At 36.3% G+C, this 14,035-nt stretch overlaps 1 protein-coding gene across 10 annotated transcripts in view; it reads left to right on the top strand.

Moving 5' to 3' along the window:
- FAM184A (family with sequence similarity 184 member A) overlaps positions 1–14,035 on the top strand; it is a 123,404-nt gene that overhangs the window by 55,902 nt on the left and 53,467 nt on the right. For all 10 annotated transcript variants that reach the window (XR_009263264.1, XM_058735116.1, XM_058735115.1 and 7 more), the window contains exons 6-7: positions 1,178–1,300; positions 13,368–13,529. Coding sequence is in view for 9 of the 10 variants with exons in the window: in XM_058735116.1 (XP_058591099.1) it covers positions 1,178–1,300; positions 13,368–13,529 (285 nt within the window). In the remaining variant the exon portion in view is untranslated. The remainder of the gene's footprint in view (positions 1–1,177; positions 1,301–13,367; positions 13,530–14,035) is intronic.

Here is a 14,035-nt window from a genome sequence, read left to right as displayed (position 1 = left end):
TGTTGAGGACAACTATATTCTGAGTCCTGTGGGTAATCCCAGCAAATCATCAAACCCAGAGTTTGTTTTGGGAGCTCCACAGAACTGCATTTATTACTCTTCTCACCTTCCACTATAGAAATACTGAACTGCTTGTAACGTACCAGGCTCTTTTGTACCTCCATGGTTTTTGCACGGGTTTCTTCTGCTGAACATGTTATATTTCCCCCTTGCTTCACCTCTGTTCCTAACTAGTACACTCCTTCAAACTCTACTTAGGAATTGCATTATCTGTGAAGGTTTCCTCACCAAGATAGAATTTACCAGTTCTCCATCCATGCACTCCTGTAGTCCCTATGGATATTTAATTTTAATCACATATTCTTTTTTTTTTTTAATATTTTTAACGTTTATTTATTATAGAGAGACAGAGAGACACAGAGCATGAGCAGGGGAGGGCAGAGAGAGGGGAAGACACAGAACCTGAAGCAGGCTCCAGGCTCCGAGGTGTCAGCACAGAGCCCGATGTGGGGCTTGAACCCACAAACTGTAAGATCATGACCTGAGCCAAAGTCGGTCACCCAACTGACTGAGCCACCCAGGCGCCCCAATCACATATTCTTTAATTGCTTGTTACCTTGAACTTATTAAGGGCAGGCCCCATGTGTTAATACCTGTGTATCCCAAGTACACATCCCAAGTAGCATGCCAGATAGTAGGTGTTCTTCAGTAAGTATCAGTTTTACTGGCATTGTTTCTTTAGATGCCTTAATTTTTTACTTGGTAACTCTTGACTATGTTCTCGTGTTCCAGAAAATTACTGGATTTTGGCTCTTTTTATATAAATATAAAAAATTCTGTATTCAAGAGATAGTTAGAATTTTTATTTATCTCCCCACATTATCACATATAGCATACATTCCTGTTACTGACTCAGCTTGATCTAGACCAGTCAAATATTCTTATCATTTAAAAAAAATAATTATTTAACCACATCATAAGTGATTCAGAATGACAGAATCTAATCCCTTAGGATTAGTTAGGTTGACTAATAGCTCCAATGTTATTAATTAACAATAAGGCTAATTTGAAGAGCAAAATATCAAAATATAAAACAGAATAGTAGTCTTTTTCTTGAGGTCTTTGAGGTATACAATGTTTGCAATTTTGTTAATGGTTAAAAATGTCTCTTCCTAAGGAATTAGAGGAACAGTATAAAAAGGAGAAACTAAACCTGGAAGAGGATAAAAGTCAACTTCAGCGAGAGCTGGAAAACTTGAAGGAAGAGCTGGAAGACAAGCTGAATACAGCCAATCAAGAGGCAAGAATTCTTTAGCCTTATCACCTGTGTTATGTTTTATCCATAACATCCTTATTTGGTAATGTTGTACCAGAGATGGTAAAATATCTAGAGTAAAAATAATCACTTTGCTTCATGCTGAATTTTTCATAATACATTGGTTATATCTTACCAGGTAAAAATTTACTACCCAAAACATTAGACCCAGGTGCTTTTGTGGGGAAAAGCAAAACAAAGGATAATGTCACCATATGAAAGATAATTGAAAAGGTTTATACACCCTTTTGTAAAACACAGACTTAGTATTCTCTACACTGTATCTCCATTTTAAAAAGAGAGATTTTATAACATCTGGAGAGTGACATCTAAAATAATTTTTAAATGCTATAAGAAAATAGTATTCTTTAGCTTAGAAAAGGCTAAGAGTATAAAAAGAATGTGAATTCACAAATGAATAAAATTGTGAATAAAATAAATGTAAAGACAATTTAAAAATTCTAATATTGTTTGTTCTTTTCCTTTCTCTCTGTAGCCCAGGTTCACCTGTACCCTAGAATAGCCACACCTGTTGTCTTTTTTTTTCCTTCCATTCCAGTTCATCCTTCATGTGTGTGGACAGTCTTGTCTTGCAGAGTGCTCTTCCTAAGATAAGTTCTTGTCTTGACATTTCTCATCTTGTCAGCTGTTCCTGCCTCAATAGCGTCATCTCTCCCAAGATTGTCTAAGTCCTGCTTTCTCATCACTCAGCTGTTGCTCACAGAAACCATGCCAACACAGGAGTGCCCCTGGGCATGCTAATCATTTGCACCCAGTCTTCTTTACTTATCTTTAAACATTTATTCAGAGAAGGCACCAATCACTGTGTTTGGGAATGATAGAATTAAGACTGTTGCAGGTTTCCCCTGCTTATCTGTAGGTAGAGTGTCCTCAGAAACCTTTTGTAAGCTGAAATGGTGTAAGGTGAATAAGCAGTTATGATTAATTTATATGGAAAATTGAGCATTCCAAGACCCCAAAATTAACCTCTCTTAGGCTTTTCTGATACCTTAGGACCCATCTTGCTAACAGATACACACAAAAAATATCCAGCAACTGCACAGATGCTCACAGACACAGTTCAAAGCTATGGTAGTGTGATACTGAAATGCTGAGTGCGGTTCCGAAGGAAGGAACTAGGTGGGGCCCTCTCACTTCCTGGGGTGCATGCTGTTTCTGTGAGGGTTCACTGCAAAACAGATGCTGAATGCTATTTTATTTTTTGCCTTTTTTTTTTTTGTAAAAGTGAAAATCTCTCCAGATTATTTCTGTTAGCAAAAATAGGTACTACTGTAGGTATTTTGTGAAAGTGAAGTAGCATAAAATGAACTTTCAAAAAGCAGGTGTTTTAGCTATATTAGATTAGGTCAGCCTCTCTTCTCTTGTCCAAGATAATTCACTGCTGCTCCATATTTGCATACTTCTCTTGGCAGGATATGATCCTTGCAGTTATGGTGTCCTGCTCTCATTAGAAGGCAGTTTAGTGACCATCTGTGTTTCTCATTAAGCTCCCCCAGGGTCTCCTCTCAGTTGCAAATGGTTTAAGCATTCCTGCAGTCTACACACTGTAATCTCACTGAGAAGAGCTATAATAAACATGTAATTGATTTTCCTTTTAGATACTTTCTCAATTATGCTTTAGTACCCTGGTAATGTTTTGGTACCATATTAGAATATGCCCCAAGAGGAAAGAATTGAAAATGGTGGAGCAGCATGGAGACCCTCAGCTCATCTCATCCCTGAAACACAGGTAGATCAGCACCAAACCATTTTGCACACCTAGGAAATTGATATGAGGATTAACACAATGATATGCATAACTTGAGCCACAGAACTCAGCAGGAATTCACCCCAAAAGAGAAAACAGGAAGAAATGACAGGCAGGGGCTTAACACAGATCTAAGCAAGATGTCTGAACTAGAATTTAGAATCACTATAGTAAGAAAACTAGCTGTGGTCGAAAAAAGCATAGAATCCCCTTCTCTGGAGATAAAAGAAGTAAAATCTAGTCAGGATGAAATTAAAAATGCCATAATTGAGATGCAATCTTGAATGGATACCACGGCAGCAAGGATGGATGAAAGAAAGCAACAAATCAGTGATATAGAAGACACAATTATGGAGAATAACAAAGCAGAAAAAAGAGGAAAACAAAGGTGAAAAAACATGATAAAAGACTTAGAGAACTCAGTGTCTTCTTAAAAAGGAATAACACCGAAATCATAGGAGGCCAAGAAGATGAACAGAGAAAAAGGGGGCAGATGGTTTATGTGAGCAAATGATAGTGGAAAACTTTCCTACTCTGAGGAAGGACACAGACATCAAAATCCAAGAAGCACAGAGAACTCCCATTAGATTGAACAAAAACCAAACATCACCAAGGCATATCATAGTCAAATTCACAAAATACACAGACAAGGAGGGGGCACCTGGGTGGCTCATTGGTTAAGCGTCTGACTTTGGCTCAGGTCATGATCTCACAGTTTGTGAGTTCAAGCCCCGTGTAGGGCTCTGTGGCTCGGAGCCTAGAGCCTGCTTCAGATTCTGTCTCTGTCTCTCTCTGCCCCTTCCCTGCTTGCACACACGCTGTCTCTCAAAAATAAATAAATAATAAATAAAATACACAGACAAGGAAAGAATTATGAAAGTAGCAAGGGGAAAGAAGTCCTTAACCTATAAGGGAAGGCAGATCGGGTTTGCAGTAGACCTATCCACAGAAAGTTGGCAGGCCAGAAAGGAGTGGCAGGATATATTCAACGTGCTGAATTGGGAAAATATGCAGCCAAGAATTCTTTATCCAGCAAGGCTGTCATTTGAAATAGAAGGAGAAATAGTTTCTCAGACAAACAAAAACTAAAGGAGTTCGTGGCCTCTAAACTAGCCCTGCAGGAAATTTTAAGGTGGACTCTTTGGAGAAAAGATGAAACAAAACCATGAAGACCAAAAGCAACAAAGACTAGAAAGGACCAGAGAACATTACCAGAAACATCAAGTCTACAGGCACCACAATGGCACTAATTTCATATCTTTCAGTACTCACTCTAAATGTCTATGGACTGATTGCTCCAATCAAAAGACATAGGGTATCAGAATGAATAAGAAAACAAAACCGATCTATATCTGCTTACAAGAGACTCATTTTAGACCGAAAACACCTGCAGATTGAAAGTAAGGGGATGGAGAACCATGCATCATGCCAGTGGTCATCAAAAGAAAGCTTGAGGGGCGCCTGGGTGGCGCAGTCGGTTAAGCGTCCGACTTCAGCCAGGTCACGATCTCGCGGTCCGTGAGTTCGAGCCCCGCATCAGGCTCTGGGCTGATGGCTCGGAGCCTGGAGCCTGTTTCCGATTCTGTGTCTCCCTCTCTCTCTGCCCCTCTCCCGCCCGTTCATGCTCTGTCTCTCTCTGTCCCAAAAATAAATAAAAAACATTAAAAAAAAAAAAAAATTAAAAAAAAAAAAAGAAAGCTTGAATAGCCATGCTCATATTAGACAAACTAGATTTAAAATAAAAACTGTAACAATAAATGAAGAAGGGCATTATATCATAATTAAGGGGTCTATCCACCAAGAAGATCTAACAATTGTAAATATTTATGTCCCAATGTGGAAGAACCCAAATATATAAATCACATTTATATATTTACATTATATGTAAACTTACATATATTTTATTATAATTGTGTGATTAACACAAACATAAAGAAACTCACTGATAATAATACCATAATAGAGGACCTTAACACCCACTTACAATAATGGACAGATCATCTAAGTAGAAAATCAACAGGAGGGGCGCCTGGGTGGCGCAGTCGGTTAAGCGTCCGACATCAGCCAGGTCACGATCTCGCGGTCCGTGAGTTCGAGCCCTGCGTCAGGCTCTGGGCTGATGGCTCAGAGCCTGGAGCCTGTTTCCGATTCTGTGTCTCCCTCTCTCTCTGCCCCTCCCCCGTTCATGCTCTGTCTCTCTCTGTCCCAAAAATAAATAAAAAACGTTGAAAAAAAAAAAATTAAAAAAAAAAAAAAAAGAAAGAAAATCAACAGGAAACAAAGGCTTTGAATGACACACTGGACTGGATTGACTTAACAGATATATTCAAACCATTTCATCCTAAAGCAGCATATACACATTCTTCTTGAGTGCACATGGAACATTCTCCAAAATAGATCACATACTGGGACACAAATCAAGCCTTAACAAGTACAAAAAGATCGAGATCATACCTTGCATATTTTCAGACAACACTATGAAACTTGAAATCAATGACAAGGAAAAATTTTGAAAGGTCTTGAATACTTAAAGAACATCCTACTAAAGAATGAATGGGTTAACCAAGAAATTAAAGAGGAAATTGAAAAGTACAGGGAAGCCAATGAAAATGGAAACACACCAGCCCAAAACCTCTGCGTTGCAGCAAAGGCTGTCACAAGAGGGAAATATATAACAATCTAGGCCTTCCTAAAGAAGGAAGAAAGGTCTCAAATACACAACCTAAACTTTCACTAAAGAGCTGGAAAAAGAATAGCAAATAAAGCCCAAACCAGCAGAAGAAGGGAAATAATAAAGAGTAGAGCAGAAACCAATGATACCGAAATCAAGAAAACAGTAAAACAGGTCAATGAAACCAGGAGCTAATTCTCTGAAGGAGTAACAAAATTGATAAAGCTCAGCCAAATTATCAACAAGGAAAGGACCCAAATAAATAAAATAACAAATGAAAGAGGAGAGATCACAACCAACACTGCAGAAATACAAACAATAATAAGAGAATATTATGAGCAATTATATGTCAACAAATCGGGCAATCTGGAAGAAATGCACAATTTCCTAGAAACATATAAACTATCAAACAGGAAGAAATAGAAAACTTGAACAGACCCATAACCAGTAAAGAAATTGAATCAGTACTCAGAAGTCTCCCAACAAACATGAGTCCAGGGCCAGATGGCTTTCCAGGAGAATTCTACCAGCAGCTTACTACCTGACATGTCTCCAGAGGCAAGGGAAACAAAAACAAAAATGAACAATAGGAATCTCATCAAGATAAAAAGCTTCTGCACAGTGAAGAAAACAATCAGGAAAACTAAAAGGCAACCAATGTAATGGGAGAAGATATTTGCAAATGACATATCAGATACAGGGTTAGTATCCGAAATCTATATAAGAAAAAAACTTACCAAACTCAACACCCAAAAGGCAAATAATCCAGTGAAGAAATGGGCAAAATACATGAATAGACACTTTTCCAAAGAAGACATCCAGATGGCTAACAGACACATGAAAAAATGCTCCACGTCACTCATCGTGAGGGAAATACCAATCAAAACCACAATGAACTCACACCTGTCAAAATGGTTAAAATTAACAACTCAGGCAACAACAGATGTTGGCAAGGATGCAGAGAAAGAGGGATCTTTTGCACTGCTGGTGGGAAGGCAAACTGGTATAGCCATTCTGGAAAAAAGTATGGAGATTCTTCAAAAAATTAAAAATAGAACTCCCCTACAATCCAGCAATTGCACTACTAGGTATTTATCCAAGGCATACAGGTATACTGTTTCGAAGGGCACATGCACCCCAATGTTTATAGCAGCATTATCGACAATAGCCAAAGTATGGAAAGAGCCCAAATGTCCATTGACTGATGAATGGGTAAAGAAGATGTGGTATATATATTCAATGGAATATTATCCAATGATCAAAAAGAATGAAATCTTACCATTGGCAACAATGTGGCTTGAACTAGAGTGTATTATGCTAAGCAAAATAAGTCAGTCAAAGGCAAATATCATATGATTTCATTCATATGTGGAATTTAAGATACAAAACAGATGAATATAAGGGAAGGGAAGCAAAAATAAAACAAAACAGAGAGGGAGACAAATCACAGGAGACTGTTAAATATAGGGAATAAATTGAGGGTTGCTGGAAGGGTGTTGGATAGGGGGAAGGGCTAAATGGGCAAGGGGCATTAAGGAGGGCATTTTTTGGGATGAGCACTGGGTGTTACATGTAAGTGATGAATCACTAAATTCTGTTCCTGAAAACATTATTATGCTATATGTTAACTATCTTGTATTTAAGTTAATAAAATAAAAAAAGAACCACTCCCCAAGAATTTGCCTGGCTCATCCCTCTGTATGTACCTACCCTTTCCTTCAGCCTGGACATCTTTTTTTTTTTTTTTGTCCTACTTTGCTGGATAAAATGCCTAGAGATAATAAGTTTTCTTGTTTTGTTTCCTGCTCTTAAAGTGAAGGATGTCAACATTTTATAGTTAGTTATCATGCTTCTCTAAAATTTTGTTTTGTAAATGTTCTTTATCAGGTTTAGGAATTCTCTTATAATTCTACTTTCCTAACTTAAGTCACAAATTGATGTTGATTTTTCTGCATCTGTCGAGATCATACTTTTTTTCTTTAATTTGTTAATGTGGTACCTTGTATTAATTTTCAAGTATTAAATCAACTTTGGATTTCTAAAGTAAGCCCAAGGTAGTCATAATAGATTCTATATATCTTTTTGTGTATAATAACTAGATTCAGTTTATTAATATTCATTTTGGGAATTTTTTAAGCCTAGGTTCAACTAATATTGCTTTGTACTTTTCCCTTTTAATACCGTCCTTTCTAGTTTTGAAATCAAGGTCCTATTAGCCTCTTAAAATGAAAGACTTATATCCTTTTCTGTTCTATGGGAGATTTGTGTGAGATTGACATGCTTTTTAAACTTTAACTGCATCATGGTTAAATATTGTTTGTATGAAAGCAGTTTTTAAATTTTTAAATTCATCAAAGAAATTTAATATTCTGGGTGTGTCCAATTTTTCAATGTAGTCTTGTATCCCAGTTCATTAAACAAGATTTTAAGTTATTTTCTTCAATATTCTGTGTTCCAAATATTGTATTCTTTTTGAATTTTATCTTTTTTATATATCATTTACTAAAAACTGATACTTTGATGGTGGATTTGTTTATTCTTTCAATTTTTGCTTTAAATATTTAAAAGTTTTGTTATGTGCATACAAATATAAAATTTTTTTAGCTACTTAATGAATCATGATTTGTGGTTTAGTCTGTGTTGTTTGATAGTGTGTCACCAGCTTTATTTTGGTTTGTTATGATTGGTATATCTTTTTCCATCTACTGATGGTTACATGTGCCTCTTGCCAACCACATATAGCTGCATTTTATCTAGTCTTAAGTTTATTTTATTTTATTTTACTTTATTTTAAAGTTTATTTATTTTGAGTGAGAGTGCACATGAGGGAGGGAAAGAAAGAGGGAGAGAGAAATTTCCATGTAGGCTCCACTCAGTACAAAGCCCAACACAGGGATTGATCCCACAACAGCAGAGTCATGACCTGAGCCTAAATCAAGAGTCAGATGCCCAACTGACTGAGCCACCCAGGCACACCTGAAGTTTGTACCTTTTAAATAGAGATTTTTATTCCATTTACATTTATTGGATGGAAAGTAGATATATCTATGGAAAGATAGGGGGAAAGAATTAAGGGGTACTTCATAAAGACTGAGAGTGATTGTTTTAGAAAAAAAATTAATGAATGTATTATCTTCATAAGATGGATCTTGATACTCTTAGAATTGATAAAACCTAAAAACATAAGTAGGTCAGCTAGGGATTTCAGTGATAAATTCATGAATGCCCAAATCATATGAAGATATATTAAGGGAAGCTAGTGAGTCTAAAATCTCAGGGGGAGGATAATCCTGTTATCCTATCAAATGTTATTTGGGGTCATCTTTGAGGACAAAATACTAGACTGGTCAATAAAATCTGTTACAGTCTTTTTAAATGTTCTGATGTAAGTTGTAGATTTTCTTCTGGACATAAGATTTTTAAGCATATACATAGTTCAGTAGTTTGTTACAATAAAAATTATTTGGCTTTATTATAAAATGTTGTATCACAGATGATACACTACCTGACACATAAGAGATCAGTATTTGCAAATGAAATATTTGTTGAATGAATAAAACTCATTGAAAACTAAGTCAACTTAGTTTAATAATAATAAATAAGATTATTAGTTTTCTATTGCTGTGTAACAGATTACCAAAAACTTAGTGGCATCACACAGCTCATATTTATTACCTCATGGTGTTGTGGGTCAGGAGTCCAAGTATGGGTTAGCTGGGTCCTCTGTTCAGGATCTCACAAGGCTGAAATCAAGGTGATAGCCATACTGCAGTCCCATTTGAGGCACAGGATCCTTTTTTAAGCTTACTGGTTGTTGTCAGAATTCATTTCTTTGTGGCTGTATGACTGAGGTCCCTGTTTCTTGATAGCTGTTGACCAGAAATTGCTCTCTACTTCTAAAAGCCCCCCTCAAGCCCTTGCAACATGACTGCCTCCTCTTATAACATAGCAGTTTACTTGTTCAAGGCTGTCAGGAAAACTTCAGTGGCTTTGAATTTCTCTGGTTTCTCCTAAGGGCTCACCCAATTATGTCAGACCCACCTAGAGTAGTATCTTTTTGGATAACCTTAAAGTCAACTACAGTTAAGGATCTTAATTATATCTACGAGATCCCTTTTGCTAAATAACATAATACAATTATGGGAGCAAATCCCATCATATATGCCTAAGTCCCAGGGAAAGTGAGGGTCAGAGAGGGGTCATATTAGAATTCAGCCTACTGCAGCACACAAATAACTAATTTCTCTGGCTCCTGTAGTGGCTACACTAGCATTTAGGTAATAGAAGACAAACAGGTTATTTATTGTGATGATTTAGAGAACAGGATTGAGTTTCTAAAGTCTGTTCTGGAATATCCATAATATATTCCTTTCAAAGGCACTGATTGGTACGTGCTAAAGTTTTGAACATTGCTCTTTATGAACTTAAGCAATTTTACCAAAAAAAAAAAAGTAAGAACATGAGGAACGTTTTCAGAATTCCAGATTTTCTAATGGTATTTAATATGTGTATGTGCATTTTAGTATGGTTGCAATCTATATTCACAGTACTTTGTGTACTTGATTTATAAAACTTTTTTACATACAAATATTTACATTTAATTTTGTCTACATGTTAGTCATTTAAAATATTCATATAGTGTTCCATTATATATCTTTACCATAGTTGCTTAAACATTTTCTTTGTTGAGCATTGAATGTTTTAAATATTTTATTATAAAGATAATTTTAAGGAGTTGCTCCCTCTTAACTTGAGGAGAAAGGATGATCGTGCAAAGGCCATGGCTAGTATGGCAGGATTGCGGTTTCCTAAGGCCAGTACTTTGTCCTCATCAGTGACCAACCAAGGTGTATTTCAGCCATCAGCCCTGAAACCCTGAGGAGCCTGGGGTATTAGAGAAGACTTCTCTGAATGCTGTTTATCAGTGTCTTATTTTTACTGGTAATTGGATAAATGATCAGTTCTATTAATACTTTTGTTCATTTTTAAAAATTACTTCCTTTTTGTGTAACTCTTGCCCTCAATGAAATTACTGGGTCAGAGTAGGAATAATGTTATACGTCAAGTTATTTATTACTAAATTGGTCTCCAGAAAAGTTGGAACTACAGTCCGGTGACATCAGTAATATTGTATATCTTTTATGATTTGGGAAACATTTATTGACTACATGATATCTTCTAGATGGTAGGGATACTTTGACAAAATGTCAAGGAACTCATAGTTTCAAGTGACTGTTATAAATTGGTGATAAATACAATGTATTTTTAAAGTTCAGAGGAGGGAGTGATTCTCTACCATTAAGTGTTCATAAAAACTCTGGAGAATGTGATATTGGAGAATTTTTAAATGTGGTATGGGAGGTAGTCTTTGAAAGGTGGGTGTAAATTTTCCAGCTGTAAGAATGATGAAAGACAGTATGGGTATGAAGATTAGTATAAGTAGGGTCATATTGGTATACAAGCTATAATGCCTTGGTGAACCATAAACAGTTATTATTTATTTCTAATGTTTAATTGTGCAGCATTTTAAGGTTTTTGTCCATTTAAACATATCAATTCTGTCTAATTATATTCTTAGTTTCTTGAACAGATCTTCTCTATTCTTTATGGTAATAACTACAATACTAAGTTTTTTCTTTTTTCTTTTTCTTTTCTGAAATTTATTTATTTATTTATTTTTGAGACAGAGCATGTGAGCAGGGGACGGGCAGAGAGAGAGGGTGAGAGAGAACCCCAAGCAGGCTCTGCACCATCAGCACAGAGCCCATTGTGGGGCTCCATCTCACAAACTGTGAGATCATGACCTGAGCTGAGACCAAGAGTCAGATGCTTAACTGACTGAGCCACCCAAGCATCCCTATCAGTTTTTTCATGTATTCCATTTGTGCATGTAACTCTTATTCATTTGAAAATTATCTGGATTGTGAAACAAAATTTTTTTGGCAAGCCGGATCAACACAAAAAGTAAAGATACAAATAAGCTAGATTGATTAGAGAAAGGAGGCATAAATTCAGTGACAGAGAAAATGTTAAAACATGGAATGAATATCATATTCTATTCTTTAAATTAGGAAAAAAGATGACTTTGTATAAAATTTTAAATTTCTGAAATGACTCAGAGTAGTTGATTAACTTGACCGAACTAATTATAACCACGAAATAAAGACTCCCAACATGTATCTAGAGAGGCACCAGGCCCAGAGGATTTTAATGGATGAATTTCATTAAAAATTTTAAGAAACAGAGGGGCTCCTGGGTGGCTGGCTCATTTGGTTAAGGATCCAAGTCTTTTTTTCTTTAAAATTTTTTTTGTTTACATTTATTCATTTTTGAGAGACAGAGAGAGTGCAAGTGGGGGAGGGGCATAGAGAGAGGAAAACACAGAATCTGAAGCAGTCTCCAGGCTCTAAACTGTCAGCACAGAGCCTGATGCAGGGCTCAAATCCATGAACCACGAGATCATGACCTGAGCCAAAGTCAGAAGCTTAACTGACTGAACCACCCAGGTGCCCCAAGGGTCTGAGTCTTGATTTTGTCTCAGGTTGTGATCTCATGGTTCATGGGATCAAGCCCCTAATTGGGCTCACGCTGCAGTGTGGAGCCTGCTTGGCACTGTCTTTTTTCCTCCCTTTCTGACCCTCCCCCACCTCAAATAAACAAACTTAAAATTTCAAATAAATCTTAACTATGAAAATATTTCAGAGTACAGAAAAAAATAGAAGCTTCCCAGCTCATTTTATGAAGTTGGTATCCATCACCAGAATTGTCCAGTATATAAACATCTGCGTGGAAAGGGGACAGGAAAAGGGGTGCTGAATTGAGAGGAGGTTGAAGGAAAATGTTTATAATTTTCTTTATGGTGTCTGTATTTACAATGAGAAATATTCAGGTGTTATTTTTAAATTAGCAGTTTTCATTTCTGTCGAGTTTTGATCAGCTTGGCCATTTTATAAAAATGAGATTTTTACTTCATATTGGTTTCCTAGATAATTTAAAGTATTTCATTTATTGATTTTAGTTCTCATAACTCGAGGATATAGATCTTCCTAATCAACAAATAGTCTTATTAACTCCTAATTTCAAGAGTATATATAAATCAACTCTTAACAATTTCAGATATTGTATGGAAACAAAGAAATCACAATTTATTCTAATACACATTTACCAGCTTATCACTATTGACCTAAATCAGTCACTTTATAAATGGTAGGAGAACTGGGTTCAAATGAAGTATAAATGATTGAATTTTGAAGAGAAATTTTAAAAGTACTTTTTTATCTAAAAAAAATACTTTTTTCCCCTGTCTTTGATGTAATCATCTTGGTTCAGTTCCTTTGATAGAACTGGGAATTCTCTTTGTTAAAACAGGGCTTTGAATTATCCACCTATTTCCATGGTTGTCACAAAAAAGGGAAATCATAAATATGGAGGTCTTCACAAAAAAAAAAACAACAGATGAAGTCTATCATGATTATTTAAGTGCTTCTTCCAAATTCATCAAAAAAGACCCATTCAGTAACACTACCATTAAAGAAAAGACTTTAAGAAAACAAACGTGACTTTTGCTAATCGATAACAGTGAGGTATATTAAAAGTACTGTATTTACTTGCAGATTGGCCGCCTCCAAGATCTGGTAAGGAAAAGTGAACAAGGTCTTGGCTCTGCAGAAGGACTCATTGCTAGTCTTCAGGACTCCCAGGAAAGACTTCAAAATGAGCTCGATTTGACTAAAGGCAGGCTGAAGGAGACCAAGGATGCGCTATTGAATGTTGAGGTAATTTTATAGTCCTGCTATAAACATTAGCAAGGTAAAAATATAATTTAATTACTCTGCTTAAAGTTTCTTGTAAATAGACATTATATATAGTATATTAGTTTTGTAGGGCTTTCCTAGCAAAGTACTAAAACTAAGTGGCTTAAAACAACAGGAATTTATCCTCTCACCGTCTGGAGGCTGAAAGTCCAAAATCAAGGTGTTCTCAAGACTATTCTTCCTTTTCAACCTAGAAAGCAGGTCTTTCCTCACCTTTGCCAGCTCCTGGTAGCCCCAGGCCTTCCTTGGCTTGTGTCAGATTTCAGTTTCCTCCTTGGTGTTCAGTGGCATTCTTCCTGTGTGTCCTTACATATTCTTTTTTTTTTTTTTTTTTTTTTTTTACTTTTCAGAGAGCGCAAGCAGGGGAAGGGGCAGAGAGAGAGAGAGAGAGAGAGGGAGAATCTTAAGCAGGCTCTACACTCAGCATGGAGCCTTACTCAGGGCTCAGTCTCACAATCCTGGGATCA

The sequence above is a fragment of the Neofelis nebulosa genome, chromosome 6 (genome assembly GCF_028018385.1).
Source record: "Neofelis nebulosa isolate mNeoNeb1 chromosome 6, mNeoNeb1.pri, whole genome shotgun sequence".
Classification (NCBI taxonomy): Eukaryota; Metazoa; Chordata; class Mammalia; order Carnivora; family Felidae; genus Neofelis; species Neofelis nebulosa.
Note: the sequence above shows the minus strand (reverse complement) of the source record. Positions and strands in the feature narration are given on the sequence as shown.